Source organism: Choloepus didactylus, chromosome 27 (assembly GCF_015220235.1).
Source record: "Choloepus didactylus isolate mChoDid1 chromosome 27, mChoDid1.pri, whole genome shotgun sequence".
Classification (NCBI taxonomy): domain Eukaryota; kingdom Metazoa; phylum Chordata; class Mammalia; order Pilosa; family Megalonychidae; genus Choloepus; species Choloepus didactylus.
This window is the reverse complement of record NC_051333.1, coordinates 18,590,601-18,613,230: the sequence shown is the minus strand read 5'-3', so window position 1 is coordinate 18,613,230 and position 22,630 is coordinate 18,590,601. Positions and strand designations below refer to the sequence as shown.

The 22,630-nt window shown below is 37.0% G+C and overlaps 1 protein-coding gene across 8 annotated transcripts; it reads left to right on the top strand.

Annotated features, from left to right (window-relative positions):
• The first annotated feature begins 412 nt into the window (after positions 1-412).
• Positions 413-21,538, top strand: LOC119521683 (zinc finger protein 420-like). 8 transcript variants are annotated; one of them, XM_037820249.1, is made up of 8 exons: positions 413-718; positions 2,588-2,635; positions 2,752-2,810; positions 4,704-4,772; positions 13,021-13,110; positions 15,202-15,328; positions 15,616-15,711; positions 19,241-21,538. In XM_037820249.1, exons 5-8 carry the CDS (start codon positions 13,102-13,104, stop codon positions 20,476-20,478), a joined length of 1,470 nt encoding a protein of 489 aa, XP_037676177.1. In that variant the 5' UTR covers positions 413-718; positions 2,588-2,635; positions 2,752-2,810; positions 4,704-4,772; positions 13,021-13,101; the 3' UTR covers positions 20,479-21,538. The 8 variants fall into 8 exon arrangements, with proteins under 8 accessions (XP_037676177.1, XP_037676172.1, XP_037676173.1 ...); XM_037820244.1 differs by having other exon boundaries at positions 4,699-4,772; XM_037820245.1 differs by having other exon boundaries at positions 2,584-2,635; positions 4,699-4,772.
• The last annotated feature ends 1,092 nt before the right edge of the window (positions 21,539-22,630 follow it).

The window sequence follows — 22,630 nt, the reverse complement described above, 5'->3', positions numbered from 1 at the left end:
CTGCGGTCCCAGATATGGAGCTCCCCACCCCGACCCCTACAGGAGTATTGTTTTAAAAATGACAGTCATAGGGTCAGTCATTAGGAAGCCCCAGCTCTCCTTTGAACCCCTTTGGCAGCTGATTCGCTCGCACTCGCCAAGGTTTAGCCTCCTTGTAGAGCCCAGGTCTCACCCCTCTCCCCTGAAACTCCCACACGCTTCAGGGGTGACCCCAATAAATGAAAGAAGCCCAGTTCCACGCGGAGGACCCTAGGCTGGGCACCCATATCTCAGTTCTGGCCTGTCCGGCATTGGGGCATAAGTGCAGCCGGCAGGTTCCAGCCGACAGGAGTCAGGGCAAGGCGGCGAGGTCCTCCCGACTCGGGACTACATTTCCCAGTGATCACCGCTGCATTTCCCAGGTGACAACCGGCTCTGGACTGCATTTCTCAGGACTCCCCCCGCCTCGAGACTACTACATGTCTTTTGGCTAAATTTCTGGTGCCAGGGATGAGTGGCCTGAAGATTTGGTTAAGCATCGACGACCCAGTTGAGGGCCGTTCGGGTTTTTCGGGCTTCGGGCTACATTTCCCAGCTGTCTCTGCGCCGGCTTCTCTGAGTCCGAGTGGGGCCTAGGAGTGCTTGCCCGGCCAGCCGCGGGGGCTCGGGTGCGACAGATTGGGACGGGCAGGTTCGACAGAGCCGCTATGGAACTGGACCGACCCGTGGCCGGCGGGGGGTGAGGGAGCTGGTGATGGGGGGGAGGGGGCAGGGAGGGGCGTGTGTGTTGGAGGTGGGGTGAGGTGTAGGTGTTACGGTTGTGACTCGGGATCTCCGTACCTGTTCGCGGTGCTAGCCGGCTGCATGGCTGTACGTGATTGTGACTGCGGGGTTATATGTGTGGCGTCTGCGACTATGTGAATGGGGTTTATGTGGCTGTGTGTGACTCTTGGCTATGTTATTGACTCTGTATGTGGAGGGGTTGGGGAGAGCTTGTCTTTATATCCGTATTGTCCAGGCTGTGTGTCTGGCCATACACCCACAGAAGAGGTTCTACTAAAGTTGGATGGGCTCTTCAGACCGAAAAAGCCAAGCAGGCCACTCCATATAGTAATATGGTAACAGTTTATTAGGGAACTTACAGACCCAGAAGCTGGTCCTGGGGTTATATTGGGCAAGAACAAAGAAGGCCCAGAGCCAAGTCAGGATTTGCAACATCATAAACTTGTCCCTTTGAAGTTAGTGATACATAGCAGAAGTAGTTTTAGTACAGATAGCTATCATACTTAGGAATGTGCACGTGTGTTTTAATATGCACTTTCAGAGAGGGCGGGGTTTGTCTTATCTAGGAATTTATGGCTTCTCAGGTTTGTGGCCTCACACTGTGAGATTGTGATAGTACGTTTGTGGTTCAGATGGTGTGACTGTGGTTTTGTGTGACTGCGTGTTACTGACTCTAGTAAGACTTTGGCAGTGAAGGAGGATGGAGATGGAGAGAGCATATCTTCATTTTGGTGTTTCTGGGTTGTGACAGTGTGATAGTACTTAAGTAAATCCTGAGAATGTATGAGCATGATGTGTGGCTGTATGTTAACATTTGTGTTATTGACTGGGTAGGCATTTGACGGGAAGAGGGTGTCTTCATTTCAGGGTTTCTGGGGTTTGTGACTGTGTGGGTGGTGCTATTGTGCCTCTGTGAGGGAGACAATGAGTGGTGAGTGTGGTTGTATGTTACTGTTTGTTGTTTCTCATTCACATAGGTGTTTGGGTGTGAAGCGAGTAGATGTGGGAGGATCCTATCTTCATTTCAGTCTTTCTGGCTGTATGATGTACTGGCTGTATGATGGTGCTTTTGTGGATCTCTGAGTGAGACTGTGAGCTTACGTGCCTGTGGCCATTGGTCAATGTTGACTGTAGGAGTTTAATTGGTAGGAGATGGGTGCTCCTGAGAAAAAGATTCTCATTTTTGTTTTTGGGATTGATATTTGTGCCCATCTTGTTTTCACAACAGTGCCTCCATATTCTCCCAGAAGCAGGTCCTCTATGGGTTTCTCTTGTATTTCCTCCCCCTGTACCCAGGTGGGAACTGCTACAGACTGGGTATCATGGGAGTGAGTCATGTGCACCCTGAGGCTAATTGTGGGTTCTAGGTTCTTAGGAACTTGTGGTTTTGAAGTCTCGGCCGTTCCTCCTTCCTCTCTCCTTATTGTGACAGAGGCCTCTGTTCCGTAGAAGTGGACTCCAAGTAGGAATGTGAGCCCAGAGTGAAGGTGTAGGTGAAGAGTTTCCATGCCCTATACCAGGTTTTAGGATGAAAATTATGGAGCTGGAAGTGGCTGCCAGGTTAGATCCTGGGGTGGGAGGAGGAGAACCCCTGGATCCTTTGGATTACCCTACCATGGCCCCTTTTGTCATGAAACTTGGTCGTTCTCTGATCCTGGAGGGAGCTGCTTACTCAGACTCCCTCTACCTCCCTCTATCGGTCTATGACAAGTAGTGGGAAGGAGGAGTGAGGCTGTGATTTTTCTTAGTCAGTCTAGGCTTCAAGAAGGGCCCAGTTTTCCATGATTCTTTCCCTCTTTTCCACTTCTGCCCTTCTCTAAGAAAGATGCCCAGAGAACAAGGAAAGAAATCATGGTGTGCTGCAAGCTGTGATGTGAGTGGCTACTTTGTTTCTTCCCTTAAAATGCCTTCTTGTTTTTCAGAGCATGTGTTTGTTTTCCTTCTCCGGAGAATTCTTAACCAAGACTTATCCAGTGTTTTTTTTCCTAGGCATTCCTGTATGAGTCAATATTGGGAGCCATAGCAGTGGGCCTGTGCTGTGCAATAAGGTAACCACTACACAAGGGGCTCCTGGACATTTGAAATGTGATCGATCAGAATTGAGAAGGGTGATAGTGTCAAATACACCCCAGATATGTAAGGCTGAGTAGGAAAAAAAATTATCCCAATAATTATCTCACTAGTAATTCTTTTACGTTGATTTCATGATGAAATGATATTTTGGAAATACTAGATTAGAGTATATTATTAAAATTATTTTTACATGTTTGTTTTTGTTATTTTTGAAATGCAGCTACTAGAGAATTTTGAATTACATGTAGGTCTCACATTATATTTTCTTCCATTGGACAGTGCTGGAATAGACTCAAAAAGCCCACTTCCATCCTCCACCTTGCCTTCACTGGTCCCCTCCTGGTCACCTCTTATTTATTGGCAGTACTCCATGCTCAATCTTACACTGTATCAGAAATCTTAGAAAAATATCTTTCCTAGAGGGAAATTTGATAAGTTTTATTTTCTTATCTTTAAACTTTTATCAACTTTAAAAATTGGTAATCCTTTCACACAGCATAAAAATTCAAAAAGTGTGAAAACATATAGTGTGAAAAGTCTTTCCATTCCTGACCCTGAGGCGCCCTATTCCCTCCACAGATAGAACAAATGATGCTGATTTCTTGAGTATCCCCTAGAGATAATACAAATGCAAGCAAACCTGTCTTCTCTATCATTTTCTCTTTTTTTCTATTTTTGCACACAAAAGATAGCATAACCTCTCCACCAATGTTTTGTACCTTATATAATTTTAAAACTTTTTACAGCTTAATAGGCTGTCTTGGAGATTGTTTCGTGTTAATACTAGAGACGGTCATTATTCTTTTGGGAGTTCCTAGTATTCCTTATATGTATGTAACATGCTTTACTTAACTTGCCTCCCTGTAACTGGAGATTTACACTCCTTCTAATGTTTTGCTGCTGCAAATAATACTGAGCTTAATGTATCTGTATATGTAATTTTGCACATCCCTAAGCATATCTATGGGATAAATATACAGAATTTGAATTGTTGGGTCATAGAATATGTGCATTCAAAATTTTATTAAGCATTATGAACTACCAATATTTTTCCTTTTCCATCATTTATATTTTTAACCAATGTTTGATTTTCTAATTCATGCCAGGTACTTTGCTAGGCACTGGGAAAACTTTTTAAAGTATACATGGTATTGACTCACTAGATAAGCTTCTATAGGTCTATAAAATCTTTAAATTGAATGTAAAATTTGGGACATTTTTTTTATGTGAGTTTTTCTGAGAAAAGAATCTATGTTTTCATAATATCCTTCAAAGGGAGTATGGCCCAAAAGATTTAGAACCATTTGTCTAGAATCAAAGACATTAATAACTTGGGATGACCTTTGATCTTCAGTGATTTTACTTCTGGTTATTTATTTCATGAACATTCTTAGAGCTATGCAGAATTATGTAGGTACAAAGAAGCAGTTCAGAGTTCACATTCAAATAACAGATAACTCATAAAATAAATCATTCTGTATCCACATGATAAAATATGTACCTAATAAAAATTACTATTATAAAGTTATTCATAATGACAAAAAGTATTTATCACATTACATTAAATGACACTGTTAATAAGAAACAAAACAACTTAAGAAATATTGAGTGAGTAGCATTAAGTTCCATTTTCTAAAGTAAAGATTTGCAAGACATTTGGAAGACATTTCATAAAGATTCCATCCAAGGTAAAGATTTGTAAGATATTTTATAAAGATTTAATCCATAGGAATTTAAAAGTAAGTGATTCAGAAGGGGAGAAAGCAGAACTCACATTTATGTTTATATCTTATACTGTTTGCTTTGTGTGCACTGTGTTACTGATTCTTTAAATTACACTTACCTAAATTTGTTTATTCACAGAACAGCTGGAAGTGAAAGAGTCTCTTATGTTTTAAGGAAGATTTGTCTCCAGCCCAAAGAACATTCAAGAACATGTAAGTGTTATTTGCTTCAGGCACACTAATTTTCTTGCTGGAATTCTCTGGATCAATAAACATTATGCTATTTTTCTTATTTTTCCTTTGGTTAGAATGCTACATCTCCCTGGATATTGCCCACCTTAATTCCCCTGCAATGAAAAGAACTCAATCATTCTTTCCTGATCTTGAAAATAATATGGGCACATTACAAAAATTTAGAAACTTGGCCATTTTCCTGAAGTTATTTTCCATTGTCTGTCATGTATGTTACAAACTTTTCCCTCATTTGTTGTCATTCCTTGGTTTATTTAGCCAAATAAAATTTTTTCTATGTTTTTAGGTTTATTTTTTCCTTTATTTTCTACCTTTCTTGTTCTGTTCTCTATTCCTAAATTAGAAAAGTAGTCACTTGTATTTTTCTGTGGTATTTTATAGTTCTTAATTAAATATTTAAATCTTCAGTCCACTTGGAATTTTTTTTCTTTCTATTTATTTTTTTTTCCTTCTATTTGTTCCTTCTATTTTTTTTCCCCCTCTGAGTTCTGTGAATATTTGTTAGCTCTGTCTCTAGCCTCATCATGGCCAAGATCTTCCTGTCTAGGACTTTGTAGAAGAGAATTATCTGCTAATTCTTGCTGCTGTGGCAAAGCACATGCAGAGCGTTTTGGTTTCCTTTTCTTATCAACCTGTAACTGGATTTATCCCTCCCTCCATTTCCTGCTCTCCACAATGAGCATGATGTTGGTAACACTGGGGAGGCAGCTCTGAAGGGAAAAGTACTCTGGACCAAGACTCAAAAGTCTGGGATTCTAGACTCATCTCTCCACTTACTAGTATGTTTGGCATGATGAAAATATTCTGGAAAGAGATAATGGTGAAAGTTACATAACATTATCAGTGTACATTATGTCACTGAATTGTACACTTAAAAATGGTTAAAATGGTTTTAAGTTATGTATATTTTACCATTATTGAAAAAAAAAAAAAGTCTGGGGTTTAGACACATCTTAGACACATCTCTACCACTTACCAGTATGTGACTTTGGGCAAGTCTCATAATTTCTTTTTTTTTCTTAAACTTTCTTTAAGTATTTTTTATTGTGAAATATATATACATAAAAGTGATAAATTTCAAAGTACAGTTTAACAACTTATTATAGAGCAAATTTCAAAGTATAGTATGGGTTCAGTTCCACAATTTCAGGTATTTCCTTCTGGCTGTTCTAATACACTAGAAACTAAAAAGAAATATCTATATAATTATTCATTAGTCATAATGACTTGTTGAACCCTAACTTCTCTGTTACAACTCCTCCCTCTCATTTCTTCATTCTCTCAATCTTCAGGGATGAATGTGACTGCTGGAATAAATGTGACTGTTGTATGAGCTTACAATCTAGGCCCTAATTTTCTCATTAGCATTTTCTAAGTGAGACCATACAATATTTGTTCTTTTGTTTCTGGCTTATTTTGTTCAACATATTGTCCTCAAGGTTCATTCACCTTGTTGTATGCCTCATGACTTCATTCCTTTCTGTAGTTGCACAATATTCCATCGTATGTATACATCATAGCTCGTCCTTCCACTCATCAGTCGATGGACCCTTTGGCCACCTCTGAGCATTGGCTATCATGAATAATGCCACCAGAAACATCAGTGTGCAAATGTCTATTTGTGTCCCTGCTTTCAGTTCTGAGTATATTCCTAGTAATGGGATTACCTAATCCTCTGGCAACCCTATATTTAGCCTCCTGTGGGTCTGCTACATGCCCTCCGGAGGGGCTGCCCCATTCTACGTCCCCACCAACACTGAATAGGTATACCTCTCTCTCCATGTCTTCTCAAGCAATTGTATCCTTCTATTTATTTATTTATTTATTAGTTTTTGAATCTGCAGTTTCTGTTGAGATATATTCACATACCATATATTCTATCCAAAGTATAGAATCAGTATCTCACAGTATCCTCACTTAGTTGTACAGTGGTCGCCACTCTTAATTTTAGACAATTTTTATTTCTTCAAAGAGAAAAATAACAGACACAGCCACACAAAAAGGAAAACCCAAAACACCCCATATCCCTTATCCTCCCCAATTATTTACCTCTAATACTGGTTTGGTACTAGTAAGGTATTACAGTTAAATAGAGTTCATAGCATGCAATCGGTAATTTTTCCTGTATACCATTCCATTATTAACTCTTTGTACAAGTGTCATACATTTGAAGTAGTTCATGCAAGAACTTATTTATATCTATTGTGTTAATCAGTGAGATACATGACTTTAGACAACTCCTTTCAATCATATTCACCTTCAATAGGCACTATTACTTATAATCCCAATAACAAACTACCATCATCTCTGTCCATTCCCAAATCTCGTTAACAAATCTATTCATATTAGGTAATCACTCCCCCTTCTCTACCTTCTGTCTACCTCTAATTACCCTATATTCTACATTTTAAGACTCTGAATTCACATTTTCTAAGTGGTTCATATAAGTGAAATTATGCACTATCTATCTGGCTTATTTCACTCAGCCTTATGTCCTCAAGGTTCATCCATGCTGTCGCATGCTTCAGGACTTCATTCCTTCTTACTGCTGCATAATGTATCGTTATATATTTTGTTTATCCACTCATCTGTTGATGGATTTCCTTAAATTTTTATTTTGAAATAGTTTCAAACTTACAGGAGAGTTGCAAAAACAATTCAAAACCCAAAGAACTCTAAAATACTCCCACCCCCTCAGATACCCAGATCCACCAGTTTCAACATTTTGCCACATTTGCTGTATCAAGTGTTATAAAGTATTGGATGATCTGTTCCCTTTCCTGCATAAAGTGGAAAATAAAACCTATTTCACCTGGTCTTTAGGATTGTTGGGAAAATAAAAAGAAGCCATCAAATCGCTGGATAACACCATCATGCACCAAGTCTGAAAACCTGGAGTCATCTCTGATTTCCTCCTCCTGCCATACCTACTTATGCGTTAGTGACCAAATCCAATTGATTGTACTTCTGAGCTCAGAAGTACACCTCTGATTTCCCCCAGCTTTTTACCATGAAAAATTTCATACATTTAAAAATTTAAAAGGATACTTATATACTCTCTACTTAATTTAACAATAATTTACCAATTCTAAGTATATTTCAATATATTACGCTACACAAATACACACATATATATACATGCACGTACTTAATCTCACACTTATTTTGGAGGGTGGTGGTGGAAAGTAAGTTACAGAAATCATGCCATTTTACCCCTTAATACTTCAACATGTATCTCCTAAGAGTAAAAATATTATTCCACATAATCACAGTACTGTAATCATACCTAAGATTAACAGTAACTTCCTAATATTATCTAATATCTAGTCAAAGATCAGATTTCTGATTTTCTGAAAAATGTCTTTTGTAGCTTTTTTTAAAAAACAGGATAAATGTAGCCTCCTATTGTATAGTTAATGATTATGCCTCTTTAGTTTCTTTGAATCTAGAAGACTTCCCTTACTTTTTACTTTTTTCCATGAGATTCAGTTCTTGAAGAGTCCAGGTCTGTTGTCTTATAGAAATGTCCCACATCTTGTAGTTACAATTGTTTCCTCATGGTATCATTTAACTTATTCCTCTCTTATACCTTATATTTCCTGTAAACTGGATGTTAGGTCTAGAGGCCGAATTAGATTCAGGTCAAACATTTTTGGCGAGAATACATTGTAGGTAATTTTGTTTATGTCATGTATCCCATCATGGGCACTTCATGTCAGGTTATCCCTCTCTTGGTGATGCCAAATTTGATCACTTGGCTAAAACAGTCATTACTAGGTCCCTCTATTTAAAGACTACATTTTCCCCTTTATAATGAATAAGAAATCCATAGGTTAGTGCATTAAAGAGTTAACTGCGTGCCTGAGTTGCTCAAACCTTGCACATTTCCAGAAGGGCCTGTTTTTGTCACTGGCCTTTTTTTTTTTTTTTTTTTTTTGCCAGATCCTGGGAGTTGAACTCTAGGAATGTTCTAATGAATAAGAGTGTTTTGCATACTTGGGGCCTTGAACTATGCTGTACCAGTTTGTCTAGATTGTGCAAACAATGTGATTTACGGTGAATACCAGCTTTCCTTCTGTGGTTCTGGAGCTTTAGTAACTGGTCAGTCAAGCAGGCACACAACCAACCCCCAATAAAAACCCTGCACTCCGAAGTTCAAGCAAACTTCTCAGGTAGATACACTCTGCACATGTTGTCACAGTTCGTCCTGTAGGAACTAAGCATGTCTTTGTGACACCACTGGGAGAAGGCTCTTGAAAGCATAGGCCTGGTTTCCCCAGACTTTGCCCAATGCACCTTTTCTTTTGTGGATTTTGCATTGTATCCTTTCTCTGTAATAGACTGAAACCATTAGTATTGTGACTCTTGAGTGCTTTGAGTCCTTCCAGTGACTCACCAAACCTGAAGGGGTCATGGGTACCCCTGATATAGGTTTCCTAACAACCAGTCCCCTAATGGTTTTGCCATCTATTGGTGATCTTTGTGGAAATTAATTACTACGTTGAAGGTGGTAAAAAAGACCTTCTATATTTGTTAGTTGTCATTCCATTACGTGGAGTTTTCCTCTCTTTCTCCCTGTATGTTCTTTTTCCTTTTTAAAGGCTTTATTGTGATATAATTAACATGCAACAAACTGCACATGTTTAAAGTGCACAATTTTATGTTTTCACATATGAATGCACTTGTGGATATATCACCACCAAATTTTCCTCATGTCCTTTGTAATCCTTCCTTTTACCAGTCCCTGTCCCCATCATCCACAGGCAATCACTGGTATACCTTCTGTCATTATAGATTAGTTTGCATTTTCTAGAGTTTTATATAAATGTAACGAACAGTATGTACTCTTCTGCCTTTTTTCATTTAGCATAATTCTTTTGAAATTCATCCATGTTGCTGTGTATCAATAGTTCATTCATTTTTATTGTTGAGTAGTATTCCATTATATAGCCATATTACAATTTGTTTGTCCATTCACCTTTTAATGCACATTTGGGTTGTTTCCAGTTTTTAGCTATTACCAGATGGGCTGCTATAAATATCTGTGTACATTCTTTGTAAGGAAATATGCTTTCACAAATACTCAGGACTAGAATGGTTGGGTCAGATGGTAAGTGTTTGATAACTTTTTAATAAACTTCTAAGCTGTTTTCCAAGCGATTGTGCCATTTTATATTCCTGCCATCAGGGTATGAGAGTTCCAGTTCCTCTTCAGCCTTGATATTCAGTACGTTCATTCCTTAAATTCTAATACGTATGTAGTGTTATCTCATTGTGGTTTCAATTAGCATTTTCCTAATGACTAATGATGTTGAACACTTTTTATATATGCTTGTTTGCCTTTCATGTCTTTTTTGCTCAAATCTTCTGCTCATTTTAAAAACTTGGGTTGTTTATTTTCTTATTATTGACTTTTGAGAGTTCTTCATATATATATATATTTATATATACATATATGTGAATATTTTCTCCCATCTGTGCATTGCCTTAGCATACCGTTTTTTTTTGTTTTTGCATCTTTGTTTTTCTTTTCTGTATTTTTTGTTTTTGTTTTGTTTATTTTTGTATTTTTTTCTTTGTTTACTTTTATTTATATTTTATTATGTTTTAGTTTTTTCATGTTGCCTTAGCATACTCTTAACAGTGTCTTTCACAAAACAGTTTTAAATTATGATGGAATCTAAATTACCAATATTTTCTTTTATGGATCATGCTTTTTGTGTCAGATGTAAGAAATATTTTTATGAAACCAGGTCACAAATTTTCTCCTTTGTTTTTAGGTGTTATATTTCAATCCATTATTCATTTTGAGTTAATTTTTGTTTATGTATGAGGGATGGATCAAAGTTCTTTATTTTGCAAATAGATATCCAGTTGTTCCAATATCATTTGTTTAAAAGACCATCGTTTCTCCATTGAATTGTCTTTACACTTTAATAAAAAATTAGTTAGCTAAACATGTGTGAGGCTATTTCTGGACTATTTGTTTTGTTTCTTTGTTCAGTTTGTCTATCTTGACACCAGTGTCTTGATTACTGTAGCTTTATAAATACGTCTTGAAATAAGTGGTGCAAATCCTTCAGCCCTGTTTTTCTTTTTATGGTAGTTTAGGTCTTTTGCATTTCCATATGAATTTTATAATCAGCTTGTCAATTTCTATAAAAAATTCTGCTGGGATTGTGAATGGGACAAATTCTACCTATAGATCAATTTTGGGAAAATTGACATCCTAACAATATTGAGTTTTCTGAGCAATGATATTGGTAAATCTCTCCATTTATTTAAGTCTGTAACTTTTCTCAGAACCATTTTGTAGTTTCAGTATACAAGTCCTGAATTTCTTTTGTCAGATTTAGCTCTATGTATTTCATATTTTTTGAAGCTATTATAAATGGTGTTTTTTAAAATTTTAATTTCCAGTGGTTTGTTACTAGTATAGAAATACAACTGATTTTTGCGTATCCATCTTGTATTTGAAACCCTATTAAACTCACTTACTAGTTCTTGTCACTTTTTTGTAGATTTGGCCAGATTTTTATATAGACACTCAAGTTGTCTAAGAATAAAGAAAGTTTTACTTCTTCCTTGCCAATATGAATGCCTTTTATTTCTTTTTCTTGCCTTAATGCATTGCATAAAGCCTCCAGTGCAATGATGAATAGAAGTGGTGAGAGCAGATATCCTTGTCTTGTTTCTGACTTTAGGGAGAATGCATTCAGTGTTTTACCCTCAAGTATGGTGTTAACTGTAGTTTTTTTTGTAGGTGTCCTTTAACAGGTTGATTAAATTGTCTTATATTCCTAGTTCACTAAGGGTTTTTATCATGATTGATGGTGGATTTTGCCAAAATCTTTTTCTGTGTCTCTTGAGATGGTCATGTGATTTTTCTTCTTGAGACTGTTAACATGGTGAATTACATTGACTGGTGGTGTTCTGTTAAACCAATCTTGCCTTCCTGGGATAAATTCCACTTGATCATGATGTACTACCTTTTTATATATGATTAGATTCAATTTTTTAGAATTTTGTCTAGAATTTTTTGTATATATGTATGTTCTAGTTTACTAATGCTTTACTGGAGGATGGCCAATGGTGTCGGGAAAACCTCTGTTAGCTGGAAAGGCATGTGGCTGGCGTCTGCTCCAAAGTTCTGGTTTCAAAATGGCTTTCTCCCAGGACATTCCTCTGTAGGCTGCAGTTCCTCAAAAATGTCACTCTTAGTTGCACTTGGGGTATTTGTCCTCTCTTAGCTTCTCCAGAGTAAGAGTCTGCTTTCAACGGCTGTCTTCAAACTGTCTTTCATCTGCAGCTCCTGTGCTTTCTTCAAAGTGTCCCTCTTGGCTGTAGCAGCTTGCTCCTTCTGTCTGATCTTATATAGTGCTCTAGTAATTTAATTCAGACCCACCCTGAATGGGCGGGTCACACCTCCATGGAAATTATCCAATCAGAGTCATCACCCACAGTTGGGTGGGGCACATCTCCATGAAACACTCAAAGAATTACAATCTAATTAACACTGATAGGTCTGCCCACACAAGATTACATCAAAGATAATGGCGTTGGAGGGATACAACACATCCAAACGGCACAATGTATATGCGAGATATTGGTCTGTAGTTTTCTTATACTGTCTTTGTCAGGTTTTGGTAACAGGGTTATACTGGACTCATAGAATAAGTTGGGAAGTATTTCTACCTCTTCAATTTTTGGGAATAGTTTGTGGAGAACTGACAGCATTTTCTTTTTTAATTGTTTGATAGAGTTCACTAGTGAAGCTATCTGGGCTAGGAATTTTCTTTATGCAAATGTATTTATTTACAAACCAATTAATAGATTTAGGGCTATTCATGTTCTGTGGCCATGGGTTGCCACCTAGGCAAGTCTGGTTTAGGGCCTACAATGGTAGAGAGGATGTTTTGTTCAGAAAAAGTTAGAAAAGTGTTATCTTTTGGATCCTGAATTTTTTCCTGTTAAAGTGCTTGGTTTACAAGATCTATTAAACATCTTACTACTTTGGATCCATGCTCTTGTAGCTTGGTTCTCTGAATTTTTTGGTAGGACTGAGAGTTGTCTAGATTCCTTTTGATTTCCCTTAGTAAATGTCCATGGAAGAAAAGGATGGAGAGAAAGACAAGAATTCATTCTAACCTGGTCAGCCTAAAAACTCTGTGGAAAGCCTGGTCTCTCATGGCTTCTTTCTTTGTCCCAGTTCTTCCTTCTCAGGAACCTGCTTCTCTATGAGAAGAATTCAGATGAGAGCTGCTTATTAGACCTTGGAACTCAAAAAGCCATGGCCTCTGTGAGTAGGAATTGCTTTTTTCCTCCCTGAAATTCAGTCTTTTTTTTCCCTAGGTCATGTCAACATTTTTATTTCACATTTTAAAATTTCCTACCTGATTGATCTCTACCTAGGACTTACTTTCCTATTTAATTCAATAGTTTATGATACATTACTCTCATATATTTTCATTTTCAAATTATCCCTGATTTGGCAGTAGGAGATCCTTTAAACCAGCTTCTGTGTCCTTTGGAACATGTCCCTATCAGTCTTTGAATACTTCCTTACTTTCCTACATAATGAGATTTTCTGTGCTCATTTTGTACTCTACCTACTTTACCCTGATACCTGCCATTTCTCCACTGAGCCCATTTTCCATTTAGTAGGAAATGGTATCTGTCTATACTAATTTCTATATCTGATTGTATATGTTGGAAACCATGAGTTCACACTGATTCTTCCAATTTCATTCTAACACTACAATATTTACTCTAGTTTTCTCCCTTTCCATATTTGTAACTCCTCTTTCCCTCAGTGAGAAACCTTAAATTCATATTGATATAAATGATCAAATATATTGCAAGTTTTATGAGGAATGGGATATTTACATATTCTCAAATTTCTTCACTTGGATAAATCTGGCAGGCACCACCTTAATTAAATGGTCAAATGAATATCATTAGTAATGTGACAAGCCATCACCTGTTATGTACTGAGAACTTATTATCGAGTTCTGTGACATTCCTGCCAAAGGTGTATAATCTGAATCTAATCATGAGGAAACATCAGTCAAAATCAAATTGAGGTCCCCCCCAAAAGATGTTCAAGTCCCAGTGCCCAGTCTCATGAATGTTATCCTATTTGAGGATGCTATTAGTTAAGATGAGCCCAAACTGGGCCCTAATCCAATATGATGATATCCTTATAAGGACAGGAAATATGAACACAGATAGAGAAAGACTAAGAAAGAAGACAGCCATGTGATTGAGGCAGAGTTTGTGTTATGTTACAAGCCAAGGAATTCCACTGATTGCTGGCAAGCCACTGCCAGAACTACAGACATTGGAAGAAGCCTGGCCCTGCTGACACTTTATTTCAGACTTCTAGCCCCCCAAATTGTGAGATAATAAATTCCTGTTGTTTTAACCAAAAAAAAAAAAAAAAAAAAAATTGTGTTCTGATTATGGTTGCACAATTCTGTACATTTATTAAAAAAACCAATTAAATGTATTCTTAAAGTGGGTGAAGCTTAGACATATGTAAATTACACCTCAGTAAAGTTTTTTTTTTTTTATCAAATTGAGAGGTATTCTACAAAATGACTGGCTTTTAATCTTCATGATTGTCACGTACATGAAAATTAAGGAAAGACTGATGACCTTATCCAGACTGAAGGAGACTAAAGAGATATGACATGACTTTGAGCTCCTTTTGCAATAAAGGACATTATTGGGGACAACTGGCAAAATTTGAGTGGGTTGTTGGAGGATAGGTGATGATATATCTATGTGAATTTCCTGATTTTGATGGTTGTTTTGTGTTACACAGGGGGATATCCTTGTTTGTCAGAAACACTCAAGATTTTCTTGTAAATATTCTGTAATCTTGAGTTGGTTTTTAAAAAATTACAGTAAAAGGAAGGCCTAATCTCAGTCTCTCCAGTTTTGAAGTACTTTTGTTCTCAGGCCAGCCACACTTTAGTTCCTGGTTCTTCCAAATCCTGTAATCCAAGAAAGAAGTATTATGTTTTGGAAAAAGTCCATTTTTCCTTCAATGGAGATGAGGGATTTATATTGTTAATAATTTGTTCATTGTCAAGCTTACTTTGTATTTTGTAAACATTATATTGTTTATTTGGGAATCTCCACGTAGATTTTATTCGTCCCAGGCATGAAAGAATAATGGACCCCCCCCCATTAGAATAAGGTTTTGCTGCAGCAAGTAGAATGTACTTTAATTTTCTCATTGTGCTCTACCACAACACAAGCATCTAGCGCTAGCCTGTTTTTCCCTTTCTCTTCTTTCAGTGCCTTCCTATTCTCCATCTCTGATTCTTTCATCTTAAAATATTTCTTTTAATTTCACTGGTGCTACATGAGTTTGTTATTCCAGGGGTTGGTGATATTCAAGGATGTGGCTGTAGACTTCTCCCAGGAAGAGTGGGAATGCCTGGACTCTGATCAAAAGGACTTGTACAGAGAGATGATGTTCCAGAACTACAGCAACCTGATTTCAGTGGGTAAGCATCTGTATCCGCAAATATTTCTCAAATTTCTTCTTCCTTCCTTATGCATTTCTGGTAGTCTTTCATGTGGATAGATAAATTTCCCTTCCCTTTTTAAAAGAGAGTCTTTTTGCTTTTTAGATTTGGCAACAGGCAGTTCCATTTGGGCACCTACAGAAGACCTTTCTTCCTCCTTCCTGTCCTTTTTGTAATTGCCTCTCTTCATTTGTGTCCAAAGGTCTGCATTTGAATTCTGGAGCCTCTACAGCATGATAAATTTCCATTTCTTTTCTTGTGAGCAGGATGTTCCATTTCTAAGCCAGATGTGATCTCTTTATTGGAGCAAGGGAAGGAACCGTGGATGGTTGCAGGAGATATGGCAGGAAGACAGTGCCTGGGTGAGTGATGGATGACTAGATGGGGGAATGGCCCAGCAACACCTTTGAAATCTTTGTTGAGAAGCTCCTCTTAGAGGTCATGGCCTATGGAGAAAGGCCTGATACCTTGGGAGGAAAGTAAGATCTTTCAGCGTAATCCCCCTGTACACTCAGTGACCATTCTCTGTGCTCTGCTTGTCTCAGTTTCCCTCCCATTTCAAAGAGAGAGGTGCCCTTCTTCCTCCCCAATGGACACTCTTCACAGGTTCTTAATCTCCAGTTCTTTTTTATTTGCTCTTTTGTATTTACACTTAAGTATATTCATCCCCCCCAAATACTTATTTTTAAACTACTTCTGATAATTTTTTCTTACTGTCCAGTAGCTTATTCCCTTTTTTGACCAGTTATTTTTGATTCAGCAACCTATAATTCATTTATTCACTCATCTCTTAACCACCATTTATTGACTTTTCTAATCCATGCAGGTCTCCTCTAGGGTCTTGCACGAGAAGGAGTAGAGCATAGTGGATAAGAACCAGACTGCTGGCGTTTGAATTGCAGTTGTACCACTTTCTAGCTTACCTTGGACAACTTGCCTTAGTTTCCTCATCTGCAGAATTGTGATTTAAATAATACTCACCTGATAAGGATTTAATGAGTTAATATATGTAGAGTACTTTGAACAGTGTCTAGCAAGCACCACAGAAGTGTTCTGTGATAGTATTCTTATTCTTGGTTTGGGGGACTAAAAAGGACATGAATAGGCTATTAAGAAATTGACAGCTTAAGAAGGAAGACAGAATGTGGTCATAAGTAATTTCCATAAAATAGAGTTTTCCATAAGGGAAGTTGTGATGAGGATACTGAGTTGAATGTTGGGGCTAAGGATGTAGATGTGGTAGAGTGTTTGGAAGATGTTCTGTGTCTACTCTAAGGAGGAAGAAATGATACAGGAGTGACTGGGGCAAAGCAGGTTACCAGTAGAGGGCAGAGGGCAGTGTCATGGTATGACTGTCCAGGTAGGAGTGGTATGGTTGATAGTAATGACTGTCATGGTGTGAGCAGATGACATATCAGAGTAGCATACACTGAAACACTTTTTTCATTTGAGAAATGAGGGAAAGAACTTTTCTTTTTAAAAATCTTAAATGCTAGAAACAGTATCCATGTTTTAAAATTGTTCTAATCATAGAGTATATTTGACTTTCTATCATATTTTTTTCCCACAGAACCCTTATCTTATGCTTTCTTATTTTGGCAAAGCTTTAAAGTATATGTATCATTGTACATTAAAGTTGCTTTCCATTTTTTTATTATCAAAATTACAACTCTGAAACATATCTCTATTCATATGGATCTTTATGGTTGATTCCAAATGTGGAACTCTGTGCTAAAGTATTTAAAACTTGTTAAAACTAGCAATATAGTGTCCTCAGCAATGTATGATAATTTTGATCAGTAGTTGAAAGATCCTACAAAAAGACTCAGACTTAGAGTAAATATTTTGTATTAACTTAATAGCATTCATTTACCAATCTATTTGATGTAGTGCTAAGGCCTTTACTTTGAGGTGGGTCCACTGATTGGAGTTAAAGGGTTGTGAGAAAAACAGTTTCAAAACAAACTATGTGAGGAATATGCTTAGAGTTTTTCCACCTGGTCTTTTACTTTTTTAAATTTACTGACAGTAGAATTGCTATGCAAAACTAATGGTTCACTTGGGATTGGTGATTATATATTTTAAATGAGTCTAGTCACATGTTCGTGTATTTTCCCCCCACCTACTTGCAAGTACAGGTTCCAGGGAGCTAGGTTTAATTGGAGTTGGGGGGTATGCAAGAGAGTGATAACAGTGGTGGATCATGGAATCTAAGATAGATGAGCAAAAGTGAGGAAGGCCATGATGGGGATGAAAAAATAACAGGGCCAATGGATGGACCAGTTTTGGGGGGGTTAACTAGAAAAATTTTCTCCCTTCAGGATTGACCTACCTTTTGGGGGTCCATTTTGATGTCTTCAATCCATACCGCTTCTGTATTTTTCCATTTCTGAGACTATTGTTCCATAGTAGTAAGAATAATAACTACCATTTATTGAGCTGTATAGAGATGGCTTCTTTTGCCCAGTTTCCCCATGGTTACCAAACCATTCTTTCATATTAGTAGCAATAATTATAGCTAACACTTACTGAATACTTTCCTTATGCCAGGTCCTTTATACACATTATTCCTAACTTTCACAACCCTATGAGAATGGATTTTCTTATCCTCCCCTTATTTATTATAGGAGTTCACAGAGCTCAGACAACTTAAGTAATTTATCAAAGACATAAAACTAATAATGAGTAGCTCTGGGGCCTGAAGGTGACATTCTATAGTAGTGTGCTATAGAATGCCACCTTCATTCTATAGCACACTACTGCTCATTGCTTTTTGGGAACTAACCCACAGCTGCCTTTCCATTCAGGGAGTCACTGCCAGAGAACTTGCTCAGTTCTTTCCTCTCTTCTCCCAAGGACAATTTATGATAAAGCATAGATTTAATTGAATTGAATTTAAGACTTGAGCATTCTACAGGTATAGAAGAATTCCTCCATTTGTGCAAGACCCACTCAGCACTTGAGACTTTTCTTAGCCCATTTCCCCACTTGGATTGCTGTGTTAATTACCCTTAACCTAAATTCAGCATGTCCTTTGTAAGAAAGTCCATGACCTCAGACCCTTCCCAATACTCAACATTTACCTTTTTCTCTTCAATATCCCTTTTCTTTTTGCTTCTAATTCATGAAGACCTCATTTTGCTATATACCTATTAAAATGCTTAGAAAATTGTAGATATATTTTTCTTAGAAGTATAAATATCATGCCTTGAATAGAAGGGATGGAAGGGAGGAAAAGATAAATGAAATGAAAGAAGAAAAGGATTTGTGCATATATAGGATGGGTAAGTAATAAATGAATGAGAAAATCAGTCAACCAATCAATCAATCAATCATCTCAGTACCTTAGTGCAGGTAGTGTAACAAGAAAAAAGACAACTATATAGGGCTGGGCCTAGGAGAGAATGAACAGTGGGAAAGTTTCTGCCTAATGAAGGGAAGTGGCAACTTTGTTCCCTTTTTCCTAGTCTTTGTATTTTGCCCTTAGCCCACCCCCTTTTAAATCAGGTCACTCAGCAATTATTTATTTACTTAATGCCTCCACTGTGCTAGGAGGCTGGTTTTATTATATTGAGTTTAATAACCTTAAAATCTTCTAGTGTGTAATTCCTTTGGTCTGGGGTGGTACCCAGATACCCAGATTTTTGATGACCTCCTTATCTGATTTTGATCCCTATTAAAATTGGAGAACCACTGACAATCTGCTTTCCTGATCATCTGAGTCACCTTTTTATATGATCTTTGTGTGCTCTTACTGTTCATTTTTTGAATATTGCATGGCAATATTTGAGAACTATTTAAACTTTTTTCTTCTTTTACCCATTTCTATCTGGAAATTTTATTTTCCTAGAAAGAAAAATGATAATTGTTTACTTTCTTATTATCTTTCAGACTTGCAGTCTAGTTGTGGGACCAAGGAATTATTTCCAAAAAAGGACATCTATGAAAAAGAATCATTACAATGGGAAAGAAAGGAAAGACTTCAAAGACATAAATTTGATGGCTGTAGTTTCAGTGATGATTGGGAAAACAATAGCCTGTTTGAGAGAGAAGAAGGAAATCAAGAGGAATATTTTAGACAAATGATAATCACCTGTGAAAACATGCCCACTTTTAGCCAGCATACAGCTGTTACTCGTCAAAAGAGCATTCATACTGGAGAAAAACCCTACAAATGTAAGGAATGTGGGAAGGCCTATAGTCGTGGCTCATTCTTTGCTCGACATCAGAGAATTCATACTGGTGAGAATCCCTATGAGTGTAAGGAATGTTTGAAGTCCTTTAGCAATTCCTCCAGCTTTGCTTACCATCAGAGAGTTCACTCTGGCAAGAGACCTCATGAATGTCAGTTTTGTGGGAAGTTCTTTATTCGGAGCTCACATCTTTCTCAACATCGGAGAATTCATACCGGTGAGAAACCCTATGAATGTAAGGAATGTGAAAAGACCTTTACTCAGTGCTCACATCTTATTATACATCATAGAATTCATACTGGTGAGAAGCCCTATGTATGTAAAGAATGTGGGAAAGCCTTTATCGATGGCTCCCAACTTTCTTACCATCAAAAACATCACACTAGTGACAAGCCCTATGAATGCAAAGAATGTGGGAAGGCCTTTATTCGTGGCTCAGAACTAACACGACATCAGAAAATTCATACTAGTGAGAAAAATCTTAAATGTAAAGAATGTGGGAAGGCCTTTATTCGTGGCTCAGAATTAACACGACATCAGAAAATTCATACTAGTGAGAAAAATCTTAAATGTAAAGAATGTGGGAAGGCCTTTACTCTCAGCTCACAACTTACTTGCCACCAGAGAATTCATACTGGTGAAAAGTTCTATGAATGTAAGATATGTGGGAAGGCCTTTCTTCGTGGCTCACAACTTACTGAACATCAGAGAATTCATACTGGTGAGAAACCTTATGAATGTAAAGAATGTGGGAAGGCCTTTAGGCGTCATTCACATCTTAAAGAGCATTATAGAATTCATACTGGTGAGAAACCCTATCAATGTCAGGAATGTGGAAAGGCATTTAGTTGTGGCTCAAAACTTAATCGACATCAGAAAATTCATACTGGAAATGCTTTTAAGCCTCTGAGCTATTTTTCTCTATCTTGCAGCTGATTGTAATCCCAATTCAGTGTTTTAACCAAACATTTCTCAGAGTATGTCCCAAGGAACGCTAATCCCCAAGGTAGTACTTGTGGAAAGGTTTCTGAAGTAGTATATACTACATCCCCTTCTAGGAAAAAAAAGATGCATATTGTCAGCACACCAAAATGTTGTGAGAACTGCAGAAAAGAAATTGTTAATTTTTCTTAACCCTGTATACTCCCAAATTACTTGACCATGAAAGCCCTTTATTCTCTGGATACCTCATAACATCTTTGGGATTGGAATACTTTTTGGGATATTCTACTTGAATTGGTCATTGTAGCAATAACTCCGAGATCTCAGTGACTTATAAAGCAAAGACTTTGCAATAACTCCGAAATCTCAGTGACTTGACTTATAAAGCAAAGACTTTTTTTTCCTCACTGCTGCATATTTGCTGTGGCTCTGTTCCACATATCTTCTTCATTTTCAGATACATGATGAAGAAAAGTGATCATATTTAGGGCATGCTGTTCTAGTGGCAAGGAGAAAAGAGAGGTAAAACCAGCAAAAGCATACAATGGCTGCTAAAGCTTCTGGTCAGACTTTTTATAACCCAAGAGTTTATATAGCCAAGCCATTTGTTAGGGGGTCAGAAAGTGAGTTTCTCCATGAGGATAAATAACTTGACAATGGGCACATATATATATTATATAGATTATATAGATTATATATATGAATAATTGGAAAGAAATGATGTAATCTATTTCCTAAATAAAATTAGTAACTTTAAGGATGGAAAGTTCATACATTAAGGAGGAAGTCAGGTATAGGAGACAGTATGTTCTCCTTCAATGATACATATTCTCCTGTTAGCCAACTACAGCAAGCTAAGATCAATGACCAGATTGGTCCTCTTTACAGAAGGAAATCCATCTGCTCCACATTCTCACAGATTTTTTCCTTCTTCCCCCCTATTCCTTCCCTTCCTGGTCAAGCCTTATGTAATAATTTTTTTCAATTATTATAGGAATTTAAAATAAATTAAATATTGAATTGCACTCAGTAATGGTTTATTTTTTAAATCAACTCTTGAAAATGAGGGGGTCTTTTCCAAGTGAGAAAAACATGCACTAAGGGAAGACTTAGTAGAGGCTTGCAAAAGTAGCTACGATAGCAATAATTCTTTAGTCTCTATTATTTTTTTATATATAAAATAATTCATAGTCTCTATTCTTAATAGTTTTTTATTTATATTAATAAGTTGGTAGAAATAAGTCATGAAATTTCTCTTCTCAAATTTCTTAACACTTGCTTACTGAAACCAGTGACCTATTGCAAGGATAATTAAAGGAAAATTCTTTCACTCCTCAATGTCCCAAGGCAATCCAATTTGAAGTCTGGTGAGTGTCCTTTATCTTTCTCTATCTCCTTGTTCAATATGCATACAGACCTCTATTGAGTGGCTTTTATTTTGTTTTGTCTTTAATGAGATCATATGCACATTTTTCTGCAACTTGTCTTTCTGGCTGAAGACCTTATAGACATCTTTCCAACTAAGCACTTACTGATCTAAGTAATACTTGGAAGGGGTTAATTTTTTAAAAACTTAAAACTTTTTGCTGTTGTTTTCCAACATATATAATGAAAGTAGAGAGACTAGAAACGTGAACTCCCATCACCCAGCTCTAATAGTTAATCAACATGTGGCCTATTTTGCTTCATCTCTCTCCTCTCACTGGATAATTAGAAAATTCCAGGGATTTCATCCATGAATATTTAAGTATGATTATCTAATAAATAAGGACTTTAAAAAAACATAATCTTAATATTATTATCACACTTAAGAGGATGAACAATTCTGTAATTCACATTTTATGGTTAGTGTTGAAATTTCTCTGTTTCATAAAAAATCTTTGGCAGTTGATTTGTTTGAATCAGAGACCAAACAAGATTTACATGTTGGATTTACTGGATAAAACTCTTAAATCTCTTTTACTCTGTTGGCTTCCCCATCTTTTACTTTCTGTTTATTTGTTGAAGAAACTAAGACACTAATACAGAGTTTCCTACATTCTGAATTTGAGTACACCCCTATCGTGCCAATTAACATGTTCTTTTATCCCCTATAATTTCCTTAAACTGGTAATTAACTCTAGAGCAATGGTTCTCAACCAGGGAC

What these genes read in the sequence shown, in the direction of transcription:
- LOC119521683 (XM_037820249.1), top strand. An exon ending in CAGCAACCTGATTTCAGTGG is followed by an intron (nt 15,329 to 15,615) that starts GTAAGCATCTGT and finishes TCTTGTGAGCAG; the next exon opens with GATGTTCCATTTCTAAGCCA. An exon ending in GGCAGGAAGACAGTGCCTGG is followed by an intron (nt 15,712 to 19,240) that starts GTGAGTGATGGA and finishes ATTATCTTTCAG; the next exon opens with ACTTGCAGTCTAGTTGTGGG.